Consider the following 27,688-nt stretch of genomic DNA (forward strand, 5'->3'; position numbering starts at 1 on the left):
AAAGAAGAAATCCACTATGGGCTTGTAGATGTAGGTTACTGTTTATTTGTTATGTTGATAATGCTTATGTGTAATCATGGTTCAAGTATGCTTTCCTGGACACAGTTTTGTTGTCTGCTCTCCTGGACACAGTTTTGTTGTCTGCTCGGAACATTTGTTCACGGTTGGTTTGTCCTACTTAACATACTATTCGATTCAGTAAAAAAAAAAAAAAAAAATTCAATTGGAGCATTCTTTTGTATTGCTGTTTAATTTATATTCTGGCAATGCTCTTACAAATTGTATATAAAAATGAAACATTTTTATTTAAAAAAAAAAAAAAAAAAAAAAAAAATCCTTAAAAGTTTGTTTTATTTAATGACACCACTAGAGCACATTGATTTATTAATAATCAGCTGTTGGTAAGTCTGACATAGTCGTAGAAAGGAAACCTGCTATATTTGTCCATTAGTAGCAAGAGATCTTTTATATGCATTTTTCCATAGACAGGAAAGCACATACCATGGCCTTTGAACAGTTGTGGTGCACTGGACGGAACAAGAAAAATCCAATCAGTTGAATGGATCCACTGAGGTGGTTCGATCCTTCATTTTGTGTCAAGCCAAACTGAAATTATTGACAAAATAACATTCAATGGAGGATGGGGTATAAAGAATGAGAATGTGTTTTTTAATAATCATGTGGTTCAAGTTGGCAAGCCTTTCCTCAGGTCGAAATTTTCACCACCTTTGGTGTACTTTTTACACTGCATGATCGACTGCATTTGATTAATTATTATTATGAGTAAAATGTATTGCTTTTTGAGGGAGATGAGTTCCATTTTGTAAAGAAATGTTGTTTTTTAGTGTGTACCACAAATAACAAATGATTATTATTTAAATCCTATAAACATTTTTTAAAAAAAGGTTCACCCTCCTATTTATACATACAGTTGCATGATAAAGTTGGCTGAAAAACAAAAGTATGTTTGTAGCATTTATAAACCCTATTCAGTGTAAATCTAATGATGTATGATAATTAAGACACTTGCCCTACAGTGAGAAATTAAACCTGCCACTAACTGTGCCATCCTTGCCAATTAACAGCAAGGGAGTTTTTATTTACACTACCACAGCCTGTAATGTATCGGTTCTAGTGCACTGGTTGGAACGAGAAATAACCCAGTGGACATTGACGAGAACTGATCAGTGATCCACTGCATCTCCGGCAAGTACTCTACCACTGAGCTACAACTGGCTTCAGTGAAGTCAGGGATGTACCTGGAGGGGTGGGGAGGGGAGGCTACAAAATAATTTTAAAAAATTGCTGGTACTGGTGACCTACTTTTCATGGTCTTTTCAACAGTAAATCCTTGTCCGGACCATATCTTGCATACAGGACCATCAAACCTCACATGTAGGAACAACTTGGGATGGCGATGTATCACATACTATTACTAGGTCACTGTGACCTATTTTTCACAGTCTACTGCACATACAATTACTAGATCACTGTGATACAAATAACGAACGTATCATGTACCTCACTGGTACTCTTTGTTTTAGCAGTCTTCACAAACCAATAAGAGATTTTGAATTTGTGAATTTTTATTAAATTTAAACATAGAAAATGTAAAAGTCTATCTTCTAGAGTTTTAATAGGATAATTCTGAAACTTAGTATTTAGGTACCTGTATTCTCAGGGACTGCCTTCACAAACTATTGGAGTGATAGTTTGGAAATTTGGAATTTTTATTAATTTAAAACATTTTAATTAGAAATTTAAAAGTATCTTCTTCAACAGTTTTGATTGAATAGTTCTGAAACTTTGTACTATGATTCTCGGGGGGTTGGGGGTGCAGTCTTCACAAACTAATAGAGAGAGATTTTAAAATTAAATTGTAACAATTTAAATAATTATTTAACATGGAATATTTTCAAAGCCTTTTTTTTTTTCCTAGTTTTAAATTTAGAAGATTTAAATAGAAATTTTACCTCTGGTATGACATTCATTAGTTGAGCTTTTCTAAATAGAGATTATTATATAAGCTTGTGTGTCGTACTGATTTTACGAAACGAGTGTCAGGAATTTTGTATTGCCCAAGCGAGAGCGAGGGTAATATATGAATCCTGACCCGAGTTTCGTAAAATCAGTACAACTCACACGCGAGTGTAATAATTTCTTTATTATCCATATTATTATTGTTGTCTTTATGAATAACAAGACCCAACTCAAAATGTTTCAGCCACATCTAGAAGGAGACGACGAAATGACGTCAAATGCACAATCTGAGCTAGAACTGGAGAAGTAACGTCATAGTATGACGTCGCTTCTTAATTTACGTCATTACACTTGTTATTACATGTGTGATTCGTATGATTATTATTAACTCGGTTATGTTAAACGATATGGATAATAATAATAATGTATACCGATTTGTCTGGTGTCTGTTTGCCATCGTTTGCTTCTTATAGTTTCATTTGGATTATTCTAATATTCTAAAGTGTTCTTTATAAATGAATGAACTTCATACTTCTAACAAAATTGAAAATCCAATAGTGGAGCTCTAATGGCCAATAGGTCCCATGTTAATTTAAATCTACCTGGGGAAACCCCTATCATTATGCAAAGATCTAATGGGTATATTTACTGAGATACATGACTAAATAAATAAAGAGAAGCACATCATTGTGATTTCAGCTCCATGTTTATGCATATTTATGATTTTTGTCTTTTTCCCCTAGCATGAATGAATGGATGATTGATGACATCCCAGCACAAGCAAAAATCACATGGACTATTGGTTATCAAATAATGGTATGTGATGATCAACATCCGTGTAAAATATCAATTAAAAATAGTCCAGACATCAATGAATGACACGTTAGACATCCAATTGCCAATGGGGTTTTTTGTGCGCTATGATGTTGTTAAATAAAAGACACAATTAAGCATTTTAATATTAAATATTAAAAAAATTAAATTTTAAAAAGACAAACATAAACGCTATGGTCAGACTATGGAGCTGTGGTAAACAAACCAGTACATATACTGCACAAAACGAAATACATTTGTACTTATTTGAAAACACAGATGCCTATAGATCTCTTCTTTTCTTTTTTAAATTAAGAGATACTGAATATGTTCTGTATTTGTCACTTTCAAGGAAAACCACAGAAATGTTGCTACCCCTGCACCATGATGAGGAACAGCACATGCCAGGGTTTTCCCCTAAAATACATTAAATATTGATTTAACAACAGTGTCACTTGCTGTCAATCTTTTTTAATGTTTTCTGTATAAACAGAACATTAATTTCAATGTTTTGTACCACAATTACCTAAGAAGTCTAAGTCACGAAGTTAAAACATTGATTAAGCACCATCTATGCCTCACCTCACAGGGCTATGCCCACCCCCCCCCCCCCCAAAAAAAAATCAAACTTAAGTATTAATTTTTATAAAATCATATGTACATACATAGTGTAGGTTCCCCACCCCCACCCCATAAAATTCTGGCTACACCATTGTTGATGTGTGGTCAGCTATTTGCAGTCTTTCAACCTAGACCCACCTTGGTGTTTACATTAATGGCTATTTATTCCAAACAGGAAAACAAAGAACCTTTTAATGTCCTCATGAGCACCTGCCAAGCAAGTCCTTTGCCATGTGATTGTACACATGTATGTTGCAGCCAGTACAGGTATTTTACTTGTCGAGGTAATTTGGCTGAATTTTGTATGTAAAGCATGTGGGTGAATAACAGTACAGTAATAGCTGGTGGTAATCAAATGTACAATATGACATGCATTTAGATAAGAAAAGTTATTTGTTAAAAGTGTAATTTGCATGCAGCCCAATTGGGCAATTATTCATATTACATTAGTGCATGATGATTTGGAAAAACTTTATTTTGATGAAACATAATGAACTTTATGGTGTTTACACGGGCAGGATATAGCCTAGTGGTAAAGTGCATGTGCAGTTGGTTTGGGATCATTTCCCATTGGGATTTGGTAGGACATCCGTTAGCACATGATTAATAAAATCAATGTGCTCTAGTGGTAATGTTAAAAAAAAAGAAAAATGACTATTTAACTTTATTACCACTTCTATTTCTCGTTCCAGCCAGTGCTCCACAACTGGTGTAACAAAGGCTGTGGTATGTACTATCCTGTCTGTGTGATGGTGCATATAAAAGATCCCTTGCTGCTAATCGAAAAGAGTAGCCCATGACGTGGCAACAGCGGGTTTCCTCTCTCAATATCTGTGTGGTCCTTAACCATACGTCTGACGCCATATAACCATAAATAAAATGTGTTGAGTGCATCGTTAAATAAAACATTTCCTTCCTTCATTATTACCACTTGGATGTTAGTACAGGTTAACATCTCTCTCCCCCCCTCCCAATCACCCCCCCCCCCCCCAATCACCCCTTTATAATTTACACCACCTCACTTCTATAATAACAGAATATGATTATATTAAGTGCTTTTGACACTAAAATGACCAATGCACTGTTGTGGCAGTGGCTGTAGACTTGACTGAACATGTTCTACACAGAACTCTGATGAGGTGGCTCCAATTACAGACTAGATCAATACGGAGACAAGATAAGACGGCTGAAGCTTATTAAATATTTAATACACCTACGATACGTTTGGAAACAGGAATATCAAGTATGTTGAAACTAGTCATCGGATTACAGTGGAGATGTACATGTCTTGAAGAAAGTATAATTATGAAATGAATACGTCTAAATATGCACTTCTTTTAATGCAGGGCTCAAAATACACGTACATGTAGGAAGTAAATTATGGCCTGCTTCTATTTTTTTTAACGTAGAAAGGAAAGGAAATGGTTTATTTAATGACACACTCACATTTTATTTACAGTTGTCTGGCGTCAGACATGGTTAAGGACCACACAGATATTGAGGGAGAAAACCTGCTGTCACCACTTCATGAGCTACTCTTTTTTGATTAGCAGCAAGAGATCTTTTATATGCACCATCCCATAGACAGGATAGCACATACCACGGCCTTTGATGTACCAGTCATGCACTGGCTGGAACGAGAATTAGCCCAATGGGCCCACCGACAGGGGTCAGTCCCAAACCGACCACGCATCAAGCAAGTGCTTTACCACTGGGCTACTTTTTAACATATAAGGCTGAAAGAAATGGGGCCTGCTAAGAAAAAATATGACTTGCTGGAAATAAGACGGCATGGGGTGAGTGAAGGGTTTGCGATGGTGTGTGAAGAATTAGGACCTCCAAGATGTATTTTAGAGCATTGTTAAATTAAAATAGCAGAATCACGAACTCCGACTCGGCTACCTATAAATAGACGAGATTATCATGCATACATGTCTCTGGGGCGGGACGTAGCTCAGTAGTACAGCGCTCGCCTGATGCGAGGTCGATCTAGGATCGATTCCCATCAGTGGTCGCATTGGGTCATTTCTTGTAACAAAGGTTGTGGTATGTACTCTCCTGTCTGTGCGATGGTGCATATAAAAGATCCCTTGCTGCTAATTGAAGAGTAGCCCATCAAGTGGCAACAGAGAGTTTCCTCTTTCAATGTCTGTGTAGTCCTTAACCATATGTCCGACGCCATATAACCGTAAATAAAATGTGTTGAGTGTGTCGTTAAATAAAAAAAATTCCTTCCTTCCTTCCTACATCTGTGTCTTAAAAAATGACCTGCAATGTTTTGGGGGGAGTAATTTTAGTAATGAATTTTTATTTGGGAGCCCTGGAATGGGCTAGGGGGGTGGATGAGTTGTTTGTATTTAATTGCTAGTATGTAATGAACCGTGTTAGTGGGTACTGATACTCACTGTACATAATTGCAGAGGTGTATTAAATGGGCAGAAGGGAATTGTGCTTTGAACTGTAAAGGCATGTACGGTACCGTAATATTTATACTTTTTGTTTTTTAATGAACAACTTTTAGTTTTGGAAGGTAACTCGAATAGACAATACATACCACTAAATGATGACCAAAATATAGCATATATCATCAGGAGATTGATAAAAAAAATATCAAAGGCTGTTTTAAATTATTAGACCCCTACCTGTCCAACCGGAGGGGACAAGAGGTTTTATCTCCATCCTGTCCGTCGGTCTGTTCCACATATAGTTTTCAGGATATATTTGTTTCACAATGCCTTGGGCTATTGAGCTTTATCATATACTATTACAAATGAAGTTTGTTTTTTATGATGATTTACCCATTTTTTACAGTTTTAACTTTGGAGATATGGAAATTTGTTTTCTCCAGATAATGAGCTAACGTTTTGTGTATAGCTTTATCGTGTACTGTTACAGATCAAGCTCGACCCTTGAACTTAGGATATATGAAAAACAAATTTCAAACCTTTTTCTTTTTTTTTGGCAATGCCTTGTATTGAGCTGCAGTTTTGTGTATAGCGTTATCATGTTCTGTTATAAATGAAGTTTGACTTTTATGGCAATTCATCAATTTTCAGAGTTATGATACTTGAAGTTAGGAGATATGAAAAAGAAAATTCAGACTTAGGAGCTATGAGGACATGTATTGCTTACCCCCACTTCTTTCTCACTAACCACTAACAACTAACCCACTGTCCTGGATAGATAGCTGAGGTGTGTGTGCCCACGACAGCGTGCTTGAACCTTAATTGGATATAAGCACGTAAATCAGTTGAAATGAAATCATGTTCAAGGAATCCTTTCCAGTGTGATTCCTGAATATATACTCTTCAAAAAAAGAAACGCAAAAGGGTACAAATGGGTTATAACTCCGATTTTATGTTTCCTACCGGTTCATGCTTTGTGAATATAAGGTCATTGCATGTCCCAAACACATTCCCATGGTTAATTCGATAAAACGCAGCTACTGTACAATAAAGTTCCAAAATGTGAATATTCGCAAAAATGCAGCCACATGCAAACCATGTCACCACTGCACGTGCGTTGTCTGCACATGCAACATGAACACCGACAGTATAAAAGTGCAGGGTGTTCGCTTGCCTGGCCTCTGTATCTGGCCGACAGTTGACAATCCAGGACATGCCACGTCTCAGTGAACCGCAGAGAAACAATGCCATCGGCCGACTAGACGCAGGCGAATCCAGAACGGCCGTTGCCAGGGCATTCCATGTGTCCCCAAGCACCATCTCCAGACTGTGGGACCGTTACCAGCAACATGGATCAACACGTGACCTCCCTAGATCCGGTCGACCACGGGTCACTACCCCCGGGCAGGACCGCTACATCCGGGTACGCCACCTTCGGGAACGATTGACTACTGCCACCTCCACAGCCGCAGCAATACCAGGTTTGCGCAGGATATCCGACCAGACCGTACAGAACCGCCTACGTGAGGTAGGAATTCGTGCCAGACGTCCAGTTCGAGGTGTCATCTTAACACCACAACACCGTCGACTCCGACTGCAGTGGTGCCAGATTCATCGACAATGGCCTCAACTGCGATGGAGACAGGTGTGGTTCATTGACGAGTCCCGATTTCTGCTCCGACGTCATGATGGAAGATGTCGCGTATATAGGCGTCGTGGTGAACGTTATGCGGCAAACTGCGTGCAGGAAGTGGACAGATTCGGCGGGGGTAGTGTCATGGTGTGGGCAGCCATCTCACACACTGGCAGAACTGAATGCAGGGCAACCTGAATGCACAGGGCTACATTGACCAGATCCTCCGGCCACACATCGTTCCAGTTATGGCCAACGCCAATGCAGTGTTCCAACATGACAATGCCAGGCCTCACACAGCACGTCTCACAACGGCTTTCCTACAGAACAACAACATTAATGTCCTTCCTTGGCCATCGATATCACCGGATTTGAACCCAATTGAGCATCTATGGGACGAGTTGGACCGACGCCTCCGACAGCGACAACCACAGCCCCAGACCCTGCCCGAGCTGGCAGCAGCCTTGCAGGCCGAGTGGGCCACCATCCCCCGGGACGTCATCCGTACTCTGGTTGCTTCAATGGGCAGGCGGTGCCAGGCAGTTGTCAACACACGCGGAGGCCACACCCGGTATCGACTCCAGATGACCTTGACCTTGGTGGTGTGTCCTATCACTTACTCACAATGGACTAGAGTGAATTGTGAACATTTGGTAATTATCGGACTTACCATTCAATAATTAAATCAATTCTCCAAATGTTACGACAATGTGGTTTTGCGTTTCTTCTTTTGAAGAGTATATAATGGCTGGAATGCAATTTTTCTGATGGGTCAACCTTTCAAGTACCAGCTTTTGTTGCATCACAGATCACACTAAGAATTTTATTTTATTTTCATTTTGGTTCAGGAAAATTCAGATGTTGATACTGCTAATAAATATTTAAAGAAAAAAAGAAAAACACAAACAAAACAAAACAAAACAAAAACAAAAACAAACCCACATCCCACCCTATAAAAAAAAAACCCATAAAAACCCAAACAACAAGGAAACAAAATGATACAGATTTAAGGATATGATGCTGATACACTGTTTATTGTCATTATATTTCACAAATGGGTCCATATAGAAAAGAATGTATTTAACGACAGGCCCTCTATTGTATAATTAAAATGTTTAACAAAAGTAAAATAATACATAATGTTCATAAAATAATGATAGCGAGAACATACTTATTCCTTGCAAATGTTTCATGTATTGCAACTTTAAGTGTAGTCTGGTTTTTACTAAATATTAACAAAAATGTGGCATTAGATGTTTTCAGAAAAACATTTAGGAACAAAGGAATCATTTTGAAAATATTTAACTTGTGAGAAGATACATGTACATGTATACAATACTGAACAAAAACAGGCACACACACACACACACACACACACATACATACTATTGTCTAGAAACAAAAGATCCCACAATGGGGTGCAATGTACAGAATTAAAATTTGACTTTTTGATCAAATATTAGAAACATGGTCTAAATGTACAATTTATGTATATCCAAATTGCTGAAGAAAAAACCCAAGGTTGGTGACTGTGTTAAGCTTTATGGGGCCAAAAACATGTAGCTTATTGAGAACATTAATTAAGGAAGGAAGGAAATGGTTTATTTAACGATGCACTGAAAACATTTTATTTACGGTTATATGGTAACACTTCATAGGCTACTCTTTTTGATTAGCAGCAAGGGATCTTTTATATGCACCATCCCATAGACAGGATAGCACATACCAATATTACCATGGCCTTTGATGTACCAGTCATGGTGCACTGGCTGAAGAGAGAAATAGACCGTTAATTAAGTTAGATTTATCTTCCACCAAGTTGTATAGAGAAGTACGAGATATTCTAGCAAAACACCCAGACCACTGATGATAGAGGAACGATTCCATTTTCATAAAAAGATACCAAATTCAAGGGAAATCAATTACTACATCTATGGCAACTTCAAGAAAACTGACAGAATTTTGTGAGTTTAGAATTTTCTCAACCAAACTCTGTAATAGATTTGTGTGTGGTTTAATAAATAAACAGATTCAGAAGAGATTAAGTCTTATGATGGCCACAGAAGCAGCCACAAAATATATTGACATTCAAAAGAAACTATACCAATACTACATGTATACCAAAACCAAAATATGTTGCATGTTTAAAACATATATTCATGAGAGAGTGTTGTTTTGGCATGTTGGGAACAAAATTTCATTCCATAAAAGCAGAAATATATTTAACCACCGTTTTATTGAAAATGAAGACCTCAGTAGTAAATGTATGAATCAAAAAAGACAAAATACCAAGCCTATAATTCCAAGCATCATTTCCTGCCAAAACATACGATGGTGAATGCTATTCTTACATGTATGATGCTTTGCTGGAGGAGGATGTCCTAAATGATGTGTCTAAAAGTGACATTCAAACTGACCATGACCATGCTTTATAAAAGTTTTTCCTAAAGTTGAAAATGAGGTTCCGTAAATGGAATTGGGTACAGGATTTGCAATAACTTTTGAACAGTATCGGAAACATTCCAGCCAAATAAACTAAACGCAATTTAAAAAAAGAGACAAATAAAAACTTAATACTGGGAAAACCGTCAGGGCTTCTAGATTATGGTAGCCCCACTCCCATGGCTAGTGATATTCAATGTTGGGCTAGTAAATAACTACTATTGCCATGCCCGACGGTTAGTGAATAACTACTGTCAACTGTTGCAGTGAAGTCTATTTTGTAAATATGAATATCCTGCCCCCACCCCAAACCCCCAATGTTAGTGTTTTTAAGTTCTACATGTATATCTCTCTTTAGGTAACATATCTGATTATTACTATTATTTAGTAATATTGTATTAACTTTAAAGTAAAGTAGGCCTAGTGAATTTTTAATCATGGCTAGTAAATTTTTAAAATCACTGATCCCATGGCTAGTGGATTTTACAAAAATTCTAGAAACCCTGGAAAATGTTTAAACTAGTGGGTGTCTCAAAGGTTAAGGTTCAAGTACAAAAATCAAACACAGTGGTTAGATCAATGCTGTGTTAATGACCAGACACATACATTTTTGGAACAATGCAAGTTGGTCTGAACTGATGTCTTGAAGTAACGGACCCTAGTTTGTAAACATTACGACATATTTTTCACCATTCTAGCTGTTTTTCATTATTTAAATTAGAAGTACTTATATTTTATTATTTAGAATATTAATTTTTGTACACCTGCAGTGGATCTGGTCATCCCGGTTTTGGCAATATCCCAAAATGCATTTCTCATAATTCTAAAACTGCACGTTTGTCTCAGATATAATGGTCATCGAGATAAGCTCTAGTTATTTTTAGATGGTATTTCCCTGTTTAAACATCACAGACTTTAGCTTCTCTCTGTTATAACCTATTTAAATGTATTACAGGTTTGTAGATTAACTAAACTTAATGTCCATTGTCACGGGCTGAAAGTAGGTTCTGCACCTTGAAGACAAAAAAAAAAAAACAATATATATATATGTACTGTTTGAGTCTAGACTCAATGGGCTACAGAGGAAGAAGACTGCTTATTCCAGTGAGATTCTCGCTATATGGGCATTAATATGGATATAATTATAATAATTTATATTATGCTTGAGTTAACATCAACTGTCATTCATCTTCAGCTTACCATCATCTAGTTATTAACTACAAGTTATACATACGTCGTATAGCACAAAGGAAAGTAATTGGTACAGAGTAGTACAGGTAAAGATAACAAAATTACAGCACATTTAACTATAATATTAAATGCAAACAGATTATTTATTTGGAACCAGTTATCCAAAAACAACAAAAATATACCTGCTTGATGTATAAATATGTACCGTACATGTACATGAATGTATGTTAGAAAATAACACAGAATAATGCCCAACTCCAAATAATATTAAAATATCTTTAAATCTTCAATCCATTTCAGATATTTATCCAGGGTCCCGTTCCACGAAGCGATCTTAGCCCTAAGATCACCTTTAGTGCATAGCTATCTCATGTACTTAAGGTAAAGAAACAAAAAGAAAGAAATGTTTTATTTAACAACGCACTCAACACATTTTATTTACGGTTATATGGCGTCAGACATATGGTTACGGACCACACAGTTTTTGAGAGGAAACCCGCTGTCGCCACATAGGCTACTCTTTTACGACAGGCAGCAAGGGATCTTTTATTTGTGCTTCCAACAGGCAGGATAGCACAAACCATGGCCTTTGTTGAACCAGTTATGGATCACTGGTCGGTGCAAGTGGCTTACACCTACCCATTGAGCCTTGCAGAGCACTCACTCGGGGTTTGGAGTCGGTATCTGGATTAAAAATCCCATGCCTCGACTGGGATCCGAACCCAGTACCTACCAGCCTGTAGACCGATGGCCTAACCACGACGCTACCGAGGCCGGTTTGTACTTAAGGTGATAGTAGCACTAAAATCGCTTCGTGGAACGGGGCCCAGAGTTGTACGCAGACAAGTTTGAGTTCAAAATGTAGATTAGTAGAGCTCTTGTTGGAGGGATTTACAAACACTGCAGTACAAAATGCATTGATTAAATGTTAAACGTACATTGTGTGTATCAACCTTCATCAACAATTATCTAAATATACTCTTCAAAAAAAGTAGGGGAACCTGAAATATTAATGTTAATATCAACTATTAGACCGAACATACGTTTTGACCACAGACATCCTAGTAAAGAATGTTCAGGTCTGTTTATCAACACACCGAAACACATTCCATAGTATGCACATGCATCACGTAGTTGCCCCATACACGTGCGTGGGGTGTACTTCTAGATTTTGACAATTTCCATTAATCACCGTGGAACATTATTTCTGTCAATCTTTTTCATTCTGTTGACCATACAGTTGTTATTGTTTTGTTTTGTTTTCAGTAATTTTTATTGTTTGAATTTGCGATTTACTCATAAAAAAAACTGTCAACTTTCAAATTTCACTTCTGACCCCAATCGTCCTTCAAGATCTTTGGTGGTCATAAAACCTACTGTAATACTGAAGTACTGGTTGTAATGTTTGCCCAATTAATTCACTATTATCATATAACCATTCCCCACAGCTAATATACATGTACCTTACAATTTTGGCAATTGTAAATTCTTATTAGTGTTCCCCTATGTTTTTTTGAAGAATATATATTGGCATTTTTAAGCTAATTGATAGAATCACCAGTTAACATAAAAATTACAAACTTTCAGCTGTAATACAATTTAATATATTCTGACTGGATGATGTCACTACAAAAAACTGACAAGTTTTAGAAAACAAATGCAGAAAATGATGTAATTATGGAAAATGAATCATCATAAGGACGAAAATAAATGATTTACAATGTATACTCCCCAGAAAACAAATGTAAACAACTTAAGGTTGGGTTTTTTATATAAATAATCTTTCAAACTGCAATATCAATAACAGATCATCATATACAAAGGACTGTGTCAAAATGCCCTAACAATTAGCACCATAAATTGGACAAAATCGGACATTCATTACCCACCAGCTGAACGTCTAGGTGTGTCCAGGTGTGTCGTATACATTTCGTACACACCTGGCAATACATATCAGTTGCTTAGGCCTCTGAAAATTGCGAGAACAATCGTTTCCTTCGTGTGTTGCTCACGCAAATCTAATGTTGCATAACCTATTTTTTTTGCATGCGAAATTTGGAGCACCATTTACTTCGATATAATGGGTTAAGCAAAATGGAAATGGGTTACCTGGATTTATGTCTGCATAACCGATAAATGGGTCACGCAGATTTACAATTCTCAGAGGCCTGGTTGCTAAATGACATCATTTTGGTAAGTGATGTCATCTTCCCTAGCTGGTCTAAGTGACGTCATCTTCCCTAGCTGGTCTAAGTGATGTCATCTTCCCAAGCTGGTCTAAGTGATGTCATCTTCCCTAGCTGGTCTAAGTGACGTCATCTTCCCTAGCTGGTCTAAGTGACGTCATCTTCCCAAGCTGGTCTAAGTGATGTCATCTTCCCTAGCTGGTCTAAGTGACGTCATCTTCCCTAGCTGGTCTAAGTGACGTCATCTTCCCAAGCTGGTCTAAGTGATGTCATCTTCCCTAGCTGGTCTAAGTGACGTCATCTTCCCTAGCTGGTCTAAGTGATGTCATCTTCCCTAGCTGGTCTAAGTGACGTCATCTTCCCTAGCTGGTCTAAGTGATGTCATCTTCCCTAGCTGGTCTAAGTGATGTCATCTTCCCAAGCTGGTCTAAGTGATGTCATCTTCCCTAGCTGGTCTAAGTGACGTCATCTTCCCTAGCTGGTCTAAGTGATGTCATCTTCCCTAGCTGGTCTAAGTGACGTCATCTTCCCTAGCTGGTCTAAGTGACGTCATCTTCCCTAGCTGATCTAAACTGTGTGTATTCGCAGGTCCGGTTGAGTTAGGTTGGACGTCAGACTTTACTTTATTTGATGGTGGGTAATAAAGAGAATACCACACTCATTTTCGCTAGTTAACATTTTTACGAAAGAAATGAACTTCCCATCATATCCGACCTCAATTCCGTTCGGTCAGATACTAACATGGGAAAATGATATCTAGTGAAAATTAGGGTAGTATATTTAGCTCATTGCAATTGCAATTTAAAACAAATATCATGTTAATCATAAATTGCTGAATTTTTTTAGGAGGGAGATTATGTGCATTTTTAACTACAAGTATATTTGTGCTGTTTGTAATTATAAAAACTCCTTTTTTTAAATTTCCTTATGAAGTTGTTGATTCATAACAGCCACAGTCCCATTGCCTACATAACACTAAATTTGCCACATAACAAGAACAAACCTCTACCAACACTTCAAAAACAATGTACCACAAAAATCCCTTACTAAATACTAATTGTCTATATAAGTATACAACAACAATTCACAAAATATAATTCCGCACAACCTTTTGAATTGAACGTCGACAGACGGGACAACACTTTCCCTTTCGTTTGAGTCTCTTGGCACATTTGTAACAGCACACTTGGTGTCCGGAGCTTCCATGTATGATACTGCCCGTCTTTGGCCTGGACAGACAAATCATACACATGTCAGAAACAGAGGCTTGGCCCAACACGGGAGATGTTTTCTTCGGACTAGAGGGCACATACAGTCTCACAGGATTGTTTTTACAGCTGTCCGTACTCGAGATAATGTCATCAAGTTTTTTACTCTCACTCTGAAGCAAAGCTTTCTTGCTGGGATTTGTGGTCAAAGTATTTTTCCTCGATGCAGAATTTTTACCATCTGATGCAGTGTCTGGCACAGAAATGGAGTTCATCACTTCCAGAGGAGTTTGTGATACAGAACTGGATTTAATCGTGCCCAGCAGAACGTATGAAGCAGAACCAGATCTCTCTATATCAATCTTGTGTCCTTTACTGGACAGATGCTGTAAAGACAATTCTTTGTTGGTCTTTTCTTGTGTTGGTAATGATGACGTTTTATCATTGCCGTTCAACTCTTCCGGTTTTTGGGAAGTGTGTGGTGGGGAAAACTGTTGTGATTCCTGACTGGAAACCATCAATGGAACAGACCTCAGAGATTCCTGACTGGAAACCATCAATGGAACAGACCTCAGAGATTCCTGACTCGAAACAGGAAGTGATGACACTGATCCAACGCTGACTCCAGAGTCATCAAGGAACGGAAGTCTTTTCGCATTTGCACTCGAAGATGTTGGTGAAGACGAGAACCCCTTTAACTTCTGTTGATTCAGTTCAGACTTTTCTGAAACAGGACAGGTTTCCCTCAAATTTTGTGAGACAGAAGGACACATTTCATCAGGAAGAAATTCCTTACATTCTGATGACACCAAAAGACATGTTTCATCAGCAGGAGAGATATTCTTCGAGTCTGATGAGATGGAAAGACATGCATCATCAGGAAATGTCTTTTTAAAGTCTGATGACTCCAAAAAACCTTTTTCATCAGATTCTTTGTTTCTAGAGCCTGATGACACTGAAAGACACAACTCACCATGAGAACCTTTCTTCAAGTCTGTTGAGACAGAAAGACATGCTTCATCAGGACTAAAATATTTTTTCTTGTGTGTTTTATTATTGCACAAAAATGAAGAGGAACAGGAGGAGGATGGCTGTGATGGACTGGTGGTGTCTTGGTGTGCAGACCGTTTGGCCAGTCTTTTCGCCCTTTGTGGTGACCGATCTCTAACAGGTGACCGGTTGGTCCTGGAACTGTCACTTGTGGTACTTTCTGGTGATGAGATGGCGCCGGGTGCAGAATGTGACCTCACAAACCTCTTCCTGGACAGACCTGCTGCCATAGGTTTCCGTGCGTGAAACTCGGGCAGCCAATCGGGACGAAGCTTCCAGCACCGACTGCAGTATCGCTGAACTGGAGAGTTCTTTTCTTCACATTCGCCACACGTCCATTTGTCCTGCAAAATAACACACAGTAAACTTTTTTATACAGTGAAACCTCTCAAAACCAGACCCTATGTAAACCGGAATTCCCTCAAAACCGGAAATTTTTCATGGTCCTTTTTTAAAAATCAATACAGAACTGAACCTCTCTAAACCAGACACCTCTTAAAACCGGACATTTTACTCAGTCTTGAGGGTGTCCGGTTTAGAAGGGTTTCACTGTACTTATATTTAAAACAAAACAAACACATTGTCAGCAATTATTTAGTTTTAAGAATATTTAAAAGGAATTATCTTTGCCCCTTAGAGCCAATTTTTTGAAGCTAGATGTATGTTCACATATAACACTGATGTATGTATTATGGCAAAAACCTAGAGTCCATCCCACCATTCTATAATAATGTTGTTGTTTTATAAATATATTCAGTGTGATTTGACGTAAGATAAAAAGTAAAAGTGTTTTGAAAATAATGAAAAAATACTATTTTTTGTGTGCAATTTACAAATGAATCGGCTCAGAAATAAATAACTTGTAGTAAATTCCACAGTATGAAAAAAGATGTTCCCTGTGGGACAGACTATAGGAAGTTGGACAACTTGTGCCCAATCCATTTCTTTTTAAAAATGTACTAAGACATGTTCTCATTTTGAAAGCAAATGCCAAAGTGGTGAACAAACCTAAAAGTTATATGTCCAAGTATCTCTAGTGGGAGCATACGAAGTCTGTTGTATTTTACAGCTACTGAATATTTGGTCTCAATATGCTAGAGAATGTAGTTGGTAAAGTTATATGGTTTACAAAAAGAGATTATAACTGTTGGTACTTACAGCATCAGACAACTCTGAATCTGATTCCGAGTCCATCTCACTGGAGGCCCAGAATGGGACATCACTATCATTGCACACAACCAGAAAGCCCTGGCAAAAATAACCAAAATTATTACATTATTAGATGCATACATGTATTTGCCTGCACTATCTTCATTGTCTCCGTCTCTTTCTCTGTGTCTTTCTGTCTCTTTCTCTGTCTTTTTGTCTCTTTCTCTATGTCTCTCTGTCTCTTTCTCTATATCTCTCTCTTTATGCCTTTAAGTCTCTTTCTCTATGTCTTTAAGTCTCTTTCTCTCTGTCTCTTTCTCTCTGTCTTTTTCTCTATGTCTTTAAGTATCTTTCTCTATGTCTCTCTGTCTCTGTCTGTTTACTGTCTGTATGACTGTCTCAATCTGTATGTTTGTCTCTCTGTCTCTCTTTTCTGTCCCTGTCTCTCCCCCTCTCCCTTCACAAACACAAATCCCACTCGTCTGTATGTCTCAATATGTATGTATGTCTCTGTCTCTCTTTTCTGTCTCTATCCCTCCTTCCCGCCCTCCCTCCCTCCCTCTCTCCCTCTCTCTCGCTCTCTCCAAATCCCACACATATATTTTATTATTTCCCGACTGAGATGAAGGACGACTCACATCTCCTGACATGTCGCACGTTCCATCTGTGTCCGAGACTGTGTCACTGGGACTCGACTCCACTTCGTACTCCACGGAAAACGCATCCGATTCGTATTCCACGGATATCTCGTCCTCTTCGACAAACCACAGGTCATCGGTGGAGTCCTTCACCAGCATGGTCTCCTTGTCCTACAACACAACCACATCTCTCATCAGATCAAATACAATGTATTTATCTTACATACATTATATAACATTTTAGAACACAACCACATCTCTCATTACATTACATACAATACCTCAGAAATACCTCAGATACTTAAATGCCCATAGAAATGGGGGGGGTGCAAAAAAAAAAAGTAATTTGTTTTGTTTTACTCTATATAAATAGAAATAAAAGTGTGGCTTGTGCCCTCCCTTCATACTAGATGCTGTGACACACTCACTAGAGATTGTGCTCCACCCCCTCCATATATCATTCCTAAGGGCCTGTTTTCCAGTGTAAAATATGTTTGGCCATTACAGCTTTTTGACCGTTCTCTTACATATTACTTTTAAATTATCAATTTTAGCAAATCCAATATATTTCTGGTCATTCTGGTGTTTGCAGTAAAAGTTCAAGATTTATTTTATGTCAAACAAAAACTTTAATACTTCAAAAATTAAAACAAAAATGTTTACTATGGGCCTCAAAGTGTCAAATCCAAAAAGACAATGAATTTAACAGAAAATCTCAATAGTCTGTTAGCAAACACTGAGTACCGTTAATTAGAGTATTTTGACATTCACCTGCACACTGAGGATTTCACTTTCGTCCGATTTCTCCATCTTGACACTGAAGTACCACGGGTAACAAGCAGCCTCTGAGTCACTGTACGTCACATTGAGCGACGTCTTGCACTTCTTCACGGGCAGGTCGACATCCGTGGAGTCGGTAGAGGTACCGTCTAAATTACACACAAATCAACATAAACAGCCAACCCATAAAGTTCATATTTCAGACAGTATTTTAATTAGCATAATTAGCCAATCACATAAACCTTTCTTGTTCCAGCCAGTTCACCACGACTGGTATATCAAAGACTGTGGTATGTGTTATCCTGTCTATGGGATGGTGCACATAAAAAGATCCCTTGCTACTAATGGAAAAATGTAGCGGGTTTCTTCTCTAAGACTATACATGTATGTCAGACTTACCAATGTTTGATTTCCCAATAGCCAATGATTAGTAAATCACTGTGCTCTTGTGGTGTTGTTGAAGAAAACCATACCAAAACAGGTCAGAAAGTACTTTATATATCACATATAACTAGCAGATCAACAAAATGTTGGGTTAATGTTTCTTAAATGTGTTTTAGTGTTTGTGGGGGGGGGGGGGGGGGGGTCTTTTTTTTTTTTTTTTTTTTTTTTTTTTTTTTTTTTTTTGGGGGGGGGGGAGATTTGAAGGGGGGTGTATTTTACAGTAAATACTAGACTAAGTAAGTTATTTAATATTTATTCTAGTAGTACTGGAAAGAGAAAAGATATATCAATTCACTTAAGTGCATTTCCACCTTACCCTAGTGTGGAGTCAAAGATACCCACCACATGAGCCAAGAAAATAAAACCAAGTAGAGAGACCTGAATAGTGTAATTTGTAGTTGTGGGTTTTTTTCTCTTGTTCTGTTATTTTGTAATATACAACTATTCTGTGAGACCACCATATCTGTTTATGCAGGAAACCCTGACAACAACTAATATGTAGTACTTTATCCTCAAATATATAATTATATACAATCAACTTTACAATGGACTTTCTCTCATTCAGCCAGGAAATAGGTATACCTAATTGGCTACGAAAGCCTATTAGTGTTATTGTTTGTGGCTGCCTGGGTGACAAACAGGTGATGAGCTGTGTTCGGACATGTCAGAGAAAACAAATCAAAGTGACCTTCCCGACACAATGGAAGTTTATCTCACAGATTACAATCCACCGGTAATTATGCTTCGTAGCAGTGATAGAAACCATCACACTAACAAGTAGAGCTGGTAGCTGGTTTGGTTCTAGTTTATTTTCATGCTTATGTCCAATTAAGGTTCAAGCATGCTATTCTGGGCACACACCTCAGCTATCTGGGCTGTCTGTCCAGGACAGTGGGTTAGTTGTTAATTGTTAGTGGTTAGTGAGAGAAAAGAGGGTGTAGTGTTACATCTACCCACTGAGTCGTTAAAACTCTGGGTGGGAGCTGGTACTGGGCTGCGAACCCAGTACCTACCAGCCTTATGTTCGATGGCTTAACCACAACACCATCAAGGCCGGTGCTGATAGCTAGCTAGCTGCATGTTTGTGCAGGTACAACATTCACAAAGACAAAAGTCTATCAACACAGTCTAAAATCTAAAACTAACTGAACTGTGGAAACAATGTATACTTAATAGTTTAGTTTGTTTTTCTTAACAACACCACTAGAGCACACTAATTTACTAATCACCAGCTATCGGATATCAAACATTTGGTAATTTTGGCACACAGTCTTAGAGAGGAAACCCGCTACATTTTTCCCATTAATAGCAAAGGATCTTTTCTATGCACCATCCCACTGGCAGGATAGTACATACCACAGTCTTTGATATACCAGTCGTGGTGCACCGGCGTGAACGAGAAATAGCCCAATGGGTCCAACGACAAGGATCGATCCTAAACTGACCGCACATCAAGCAAGCACTCTATCACTGGGCTACGTCCTACTCCCAACACTCACAAATCCACAAGTCTATTAACACAGTTTAAAACCTTAGCTACTTGAACTGTGAAAACAGTTGAGTGGTAAATATATTTTCTGAAATACATGGTGCCCACCGCACAAGCAAATAGAGTTGGTAGCTAGCCAGCTGCAGGTTTGTGCAGGTACAACACTCACAAAGAAAGAAATGTTTTATTTAACGATGCACTCAACACATTTTATTTACGGTTATATGGTGTCAGACATATGGTTAAGGACCACACAGATATTGAGAGAGGAAACCTGCTGTCACCACTTCATGGGCTACTCTTTTCTATTAGCAGCAAGGGGTCTTTTATATGCACCATCCCACAAACAGGATAGTATATACCACGGCCTTTGTTACACCAGTTGTGGAGCACTGGCTGGAACGAGAAATAGCCCAATGGGCCCACTGATGGGCAACACTCACAAAGACACCAGTCTATCAACGCAAGATAAAATCTTAGCTACAGGTACATCTAATTGAGCTGTGAGAACAATTTATAGTTAATATAAACAATCTGTTGAGTGGTAAACACACTTTCTGAAATACATGGTGCTGAAATATTTAGCAAAGACGCCAAAGGATGTTAGTAAGCAAACTAACTGAAAATCAACAGAAACAGAAAATGATTTCTTTGCAAGCAGTTAATTTCTTACAGTTTTATATTGAATTAATATTATATACATGTCATGTAAAACATTGGGGCATTTGAATGGGGGGGGTTCTTGTATTTTAAAGTAAATACTAGGCTAAGTAAGTTATTTATTCTAGTAGTCAATAATTTAGTTTTAACTAGAATGGCAAAATCGTGATGGCTCAAATTATGTGTACTGGAAAGGGAAAAGAAAAATCAATTCACTTAAGTGCATTTCCACCTTACCCTAGTGTGGAGTCAAAGATATCCACCACATAAGTCAAGAAAATAAAACCAAGTAGAGAGACCTGAATTCAACCAAGACTGGGTGTGTGCACTATATTTATTACCCATATGGGCTCAAATATACAGGGTAATATTTTTTCGATATCTGCACAGTGTGCAGATTGCTTCTACAGTCACTGATTGGCTGGCTTTAAAAAGACAAGATTTGATTGGCAATTACATACTGCCGGGACTACTTTTTGTTCATTCATGATTCCATTCATCGGTCAAACTATTACTACGAACTTCAAATATTTTTTTACGATACAAACATTTACGGAATTAAAAATCAAAATATATGTACAAATGTTTAAAAATGTTTTTATTTTATTATTTTGACTGGGTTTTTTTTAAACTATTCTTTGGTGGATACTGTTGGGTGTGCACCGGTAACGCCGCGTATGAATATATTGTTATGGCTGGTAGAGCTTGTTAGTTGTTACAGCAGCGAGAACGTAAATATACTTTTAAAATCGTTAAAAATTGACAATGGGTAATAAAGAGAATAACCAGAGGCTCGGGTTTACAACATTAATTCACTCGGGACAGATAATCCGTAATTCCTCGTAGCTCGTTAGTTATTCTCTAAATATACCATTTAGTCAATAACAATATTAAATAACAAATACGCATTGTCCTGGGGATGTGCACTATCAAATTGTGAACACTAATACCAAATACAAAAGCCACTCATTATGTTATCCAGGAGCACAAGACAATTTGAAGTACCTCAACTAGACTGTAATTGAATTTAAATCCTCAATATGGATAAAAAAAACCCACCTACTATCAATTCAGTACAAGATATGGCCAACATGTAGATGAATGTCATCATTAAAGGGGGCCAGACACCAAAAGATATATAGTGTATAATGGATTAATTTACCATTAAAGAACTCATTACCATACTAGAATGCCTGTTTTGCAGGGAACCACCGGTCAGCTGCACTTCCTGGGTTTGGGGTCAGGGCTTCTAGATTATGGTAGCCCCTCTCCCATGGCTAGTGATATTCAATTTGAGCTAGTAAATAACTACTATTGTTATGCCCGATGGCTAGTGATTTTTTTGTGTGTGTCTCAAATGCTGCCTTTAAGTCTTGTTTTGTAAATGAGAATATCCTGCCCCTTCCCTCAAATCTAAGGGGTTTTAAGCTCTATTTCCTTCTTTAGGTGACATATCCAATTATTCTTATTAGTAAAATTGTACATGTATTTAATTAAAGTAAGACTAGTGAATTTTCATTCATGGCTAGTAAAAAAATTTAAATCACTGATCCCATGGCTAGTGGATTTTTATGACAATTTTAGAAGCCCTGGGGGTATATCAAAGGTTGTGGTATGTGCTATCCTGTCTGTGGGATGATGCATATAAAAGATCCTTTGCTATTAATGTCAAAAATGTAGCAGGTTTCCTCTCTAAGACTATGTGTCAGAATTACCAAATGTTTGACATCCAGTAATTGATGATTAATAAAAATCAATGTTCTTCAGTGGTGTTGTTAGATAAAAACAAACAAACTGTTAACTTTTTCTTGGGTTTGCTGTAAAAACAGCAGTGGCTGTGATTATACATAGATCTGAATGAAGCATGGCGATACATCATTGGTGATATTTATCAGAGCCCCAGCAAGTACCAGTGCATGTGCCATGATTTCTTGTTCATTGTTCATTTTACCGGCCTCGGTGGCGTCGTGGTAGGCCATCGGTCTACAGGCTGGTAGGTACTGGGTTCGGATCCCAGTCGAGGCATGGGATTTTTAATCCAGATACCGACTCCAAACCCTGAGTGAGTGCTCCGCAAGGCTCAATGGGTAGGTGTAAACCACTTGCACCGACCAGTGATCCATAACTACCGGCCTCGGTGGCGTCGTGGCAGGCCATCGGTCTACAGGCTGGTAGGTACTGGGTTCGGATCCCAGTCGAGGCATGGGATTTTTAATCCAGATACCGACTCCAAACCCTGAGTGAGTGCTCCGCAAGGCTCAGTGGGTAGGTGTAAACCACTTGCACCGACCAGTGATCCATAACTGGTTCAACAAAGGCCATGGTTTGTGCTATCCTGCCTATGGGAAGCGCAAATAAAAGATCCCTTGCTGCTAATCGGAAGAGTAGCCCATGTAGTGGCGACAGCGGGTTTCCTCTCAAAATCTGTGTGGTCCTTAACCATATGTCTGACGCCATATAACCATAAAATAAAATGTGTTGAGTGCGTCGTTAAATAAAACATTTCTTTCTTTCTTTCTTGATCCATAACTGGTTCAACAAAGGTCATGGTTTGTGCTATCCTGCCTGTGGGAAGCGCAATTAAAGATCCCTTGCTGCTAATCGGAAGAGTAGCCCATGTAGTGGCGACAGCGGGTTTCCTCTCAAAAAATCTGTGTGGTCCTTAACCATATGTCTGACGCCATATAACCGTAAAAATAATGCGTTGAGTGCATCGTTAAATAAAACATTTCTTTCTTTCTTTCTTTTTGTTCATTTTAGTCATCATTTATTATCAATGTGGCCAAGAAATAAATGAAAATCTTATGATAGTTTATGACCTTTAACCATAATTTAATCAATATTGACATGGTACGTAACAGATCAAATGGCCAGACACCCATCCCAGAAACATCATTCTTATGACCGATATTATATGAATCCCAAAACTAGGACATTCTTGAACATTTAAAAAGAAAAAGAATATTAGTTAAAACATCATACTTATGCATAGTTCGGTAAAACAAACTGTGGCTTAATCCCATTTTTGTGGAGAAAACATTATACTTATACATAGTTTTGTAAAACAAACTGTGGCTTAATCCCATTTTTGTGGAGAAAACATCATACTTATACATAGTTTTGTAAAACAAACTGTGGCTTAATCACATTTTTTGTGGAGAAAACTCAAATTATTCGTAAAGTTGCAAATTCAAAAAAGAAAGATGTTAATGAACTTAAATTCTGAACTTTTCCCTTTCCAATGAAGCTTTGTATCCCCCCCCCCCCCCCCCCACACACACACACATGTCTGAATCTGTTTTTGTTGTAATCATGTAATCATATACATGTACACATGTATAAAGAGACTACCATGGGCTGTTACATGCATTATAGATTGTGCTCAATTAGCAGAGATTAATATTGCATTGTGACAACATTCTGCCACTCTCTTTGTATCTCCCATACCTGTACGGACATGCAGGTGGTAGATACAAGTACCTGTACAGGTGTGTCACTTTATCACTTAGATGCAGTTGTGGTCAGTGAACTCTGACACATACATGTACACACACATACACACAGGTAAACGATAATTTGTCAGATTACCGTAACAGTCACCTGTGGTCAGGGGTCAGTTCTTTTGTTTCATTTTGTTTAAGAGTTTCTATCTTGTCTCCCGTTTAAACTAGACACAAAATAGTGATTATGTATTTGATGCAGTTGGTTTGAACATCTTCAAGTTTTAAATGAGCCAAACAAATTTTTAATAATAACAATTCGGGTAGCTTTTTGTCAATCTAATAATGAAATATGTTCCCCAAATTCAACTGTAATTGACACTGATCAATTTGATAAATGAATGATGTTATTAATTTCCAGGTCCATTCAGGATCTGTCTGTGTCAGGTAGGACCATACATTCACGTTTTAACACTGTGTCAATATAGACCAATCGCACTTGTTACTTTATTTCTTCTATTACAGATATTTTGTTATACCATCATGAAGTAAAGGAAGGAAGGAAATGTTTTATTTAACGACGCACTCAACACATTTTATTTACGGTTATATGGCATCAGACATATAGTTAAGGACCACAGAGGTATTCAGAGAGGAAACCCGCTGTCACCACTTCATGGGCTACTCTTTTCAATTAGCAGCAAGGGATCTTTTATATGCACCATCCCACAGACAGGACAGTACATACCACGGCCTTTGTTACACCAGTTGTGGAGCACTGGCTGGAACGAGAAATAGCCCAATGGGTCCACTGATGGGGATTGATCCTAGAGCGATCGTGCATCAAGCGAATGCTTTACCACTGGGCTATGTCCCGTCCCATCATGAAGTAAAAGAAAAAAAAAGCAAGAAAAAAAAAAGCATGTTAGTATGAATATGTTAAATTTTGTAATTATTATATAAACAGAAAAGGGGAAAATTAAATTTAAAATCATGGTTCAGAAATTAAAGTTAACATGATTTAATTTTACAGGGTATGACTCTGGTTACAATAAGAAATACTTTTTTTTCGTAAATTAACTTGGGGCTTAAACCAAAATATTAGAATTTAATGCTCTGAGTAAATACACACTGTAACAAATTTGTATAAAACATTTCTGAAAAAAAATATTGTATTAAAAATAATTTGTATGAGGAGAATCTAAAGTGTTACAGATTTATTTATTTATTTTTTCATTTCATTTCATTTCATTTCATTTCATTTCATTTCATTTCATTTCATTTCATTTCATTTCATTTCATTTCATTTCATTTCATTTCATTTCATTTTATTTTATTTTATTTATTTAAAATATTCACTAACATAAAAGAAATATATTTTAACATTTTAAATTTATTGTTTTATCTAAATCTGTATTCATGCACAATGAAAACATCTTCATAATTAGTTATTTTTGGTTATAAACATAGGCTTAGGAAGGGTGCACTGGCCCATACAAATTTTGAAGATAACGCTTTGAATCTCCAATTGAAAATCAAATCAACATATACATGTACCCCCTGTAGCTGCCTTCCCCTACTTGCTGTCATATTCCGATGTCAATGATAAAGACATATTAGTCTGTATACAATATCTATTAACTTTTACTCCCAAAATATTTCAAATCAATTTGCTATGAAATTGAAAAATTGCATGGACAAAAAAAACCCAGTTAAAACATTTTCTATAATTATATTGTGACCTTTTTTTCTAAAGAACGCAGCATCAAACTTCTACATGGATTAATTATTGATTGGATGTAAAATCTCAGGTTTACAGCATGGAAACAAGTGTAATGACATACTTCAGGAAACACGACAACCACAGGTAAATTGCTAGGTGAGTGTGTGTACATTTTGTACATGCACCGGCTTGACTTAACAAGTGACAGCATGCCTAAAAGTAATGAGTAAGAGAAACATTTGTGGGCACTGAATCAATCTAGAGAGAAGGTAATTTGAAGATAGCACGCCATTGTCTTGTGACAGAACCTTATTGTACAGAACCACACTAAACTTGAAAGCCAATGACAATCACTTAATAATCAGTATGTACACAGCAGAGTGTGTTGTGTTAGAATTAGATACTTTAGGTTTTCTGTGCTTTTGATGGACATTGCTGTTTAAATTATTTTAGGAATTATATATATGTAAGTCGTTTTTCTATAGTTTTACAAGCTTGTCTCACATCAAGCAAACATTCTGCCCCTGAGTTACAAGCTTGTCTCACATCAAACAAACATTCTACCACTGAGTTACAAGCTTGTCTCACATCAAGCAAACATTGTACCACTGAGTTACAAGCTTGTCTCACATCAAACAAACATTCTACCACTGAGTTACAAGCTTGTCTCACATCAAGCAAACATTCTGCCCCTGAGTTACAAGCTTGTCTCACATCAAACAAACATTCTACCACTGAGTTACAAGCTTGTCTCACATCAAACAAACATTCTACCCCTTAGTTACAAGTTGTCTCACATCAAGCAAACATTCTACCACTGAGTTACAAGTTGTCTCACATCAAGCAAACATTCTACCACTGAGTTACAAGCTGTCTCACATCAAACAAACATTCTACCACTGAGTTACAAGTTGTCTCACATCAAGCAAACATTCTACCACTGAGTTACAAGTTGTCTCATATCAAGTAAACATTCGACCACTGAGCTACAAGTTGTCTCATATCAAGCAAACATTCTACCACTGAGCTACAAGTTGTCTCACATCAAGCAAACATTGTACCACTGAGTTACAAGCTTGTCTCACATCAAACAAACATTCTACCACTGAGTTACAAGCTGTCTCACATCAAACAAACATTCTACCACTGAGTTACAAGCTGTCTCACATCAAACAAACATTCTACCACTGAGTTACAAGTTGTCTCACATCAAGCAAACATTCTACCACTGAGTTACAAGTTGTCTCATATCAAGTAAACATTCGACCACTGAGCTACAAGTTGTCTCACATCAAGCAAACATTCTACCACTGAGTTACAAGTTGTCTCATATCAAGTAAACATTCGACCACTGAGCTACAAGTTGTCTCATATCAAGCAAACATTCTACCACTGAGCTACAAGTTGTCTCACATCAAGCAAACATTCTACCACTGAGTTACAAGCTGTCTCACATCAAGCAAACATTCTGCCCCTGAGTTACAAGTTGTTTCATATCAAGCAAACATTCTGCCCCTGAGTTACAAGTTGTCTCGCATCAAGCAAACATTCTGCCCGAGTTACAAGTTGTCTCACATCAAGCAAACATTCTACCACTGAGCTACAAGTTGTCTCACGTCAAGCAAACATTCTACCACTGAGTTACAAGCTGTCTCACATCAAGCAAACATTCTGCCCCTTAGTTACAAGTTGTCTCATATCAAGCAAGCATTCTACCACTGAGTTACAAATTGTCTCACATCAAGCAAACATTCGACCACTGAGCTACAAGCCATCTCACATCAAGCAATCATTCTACCATTGAGCAACAAGCTGTCTCACATCAAGCAAGCATTC

General features: G+C 37.6%; 1 protein-coding gene across 2 annotated transcripts in view; it reads right to left on the bottom strand.

Annotated features, from left to right (window-relative positions):
- Positions 1-12,489: 12,489 nt before the first annotated feature.
- LOC121370753 (E3 ubiquitin-protein ligase Mdm2-like) overlaps positions 12,490-27,688 on the bottom strand; it is a 46,574-nt gene continuing 31,375 nt past the window's right edge. For both annotated transcript variants that reach the window (XM_041496195.1, XM_041496193.1), the window contains exons 8-11: positions 18,088-18,245; positions 17,317-17,487; positions 16,688-16,777; positions 12,490-15,873 (exon numbers count right to left, since the gene is read on the bottom strand). In XM_041496195.1, the coding sequence (XP_041352129.1) occupies positions 14,356-15,873; positions 16,688-16,777; positions 17,317-17,487; positions 18,088-18,245 (1,937 nt within the window). In that variant the 3' untranslated portion in view covers positions 12,490-14,355. The remainder of the gene's footprint in view (positions 15,874-16,687; positions 16,778-17,316; positions 17,488-18,087; positions 18,246-27,688) is intronic.

Source organism: Gigantopelta aegis, chromosome 4 (genome assembly GCF_016097555.1).
Source record: "Gigantopelta aegis isolate Gae_Host chromosome 4, Gae_host_genome, whole genome shotgun sequence".
NCBI lineage: Eukaryota > Metazoa > Mollusca > Gastropoda > Neomphalida > Peltospiridae > Gigantopelta > Gigantopelta aegis.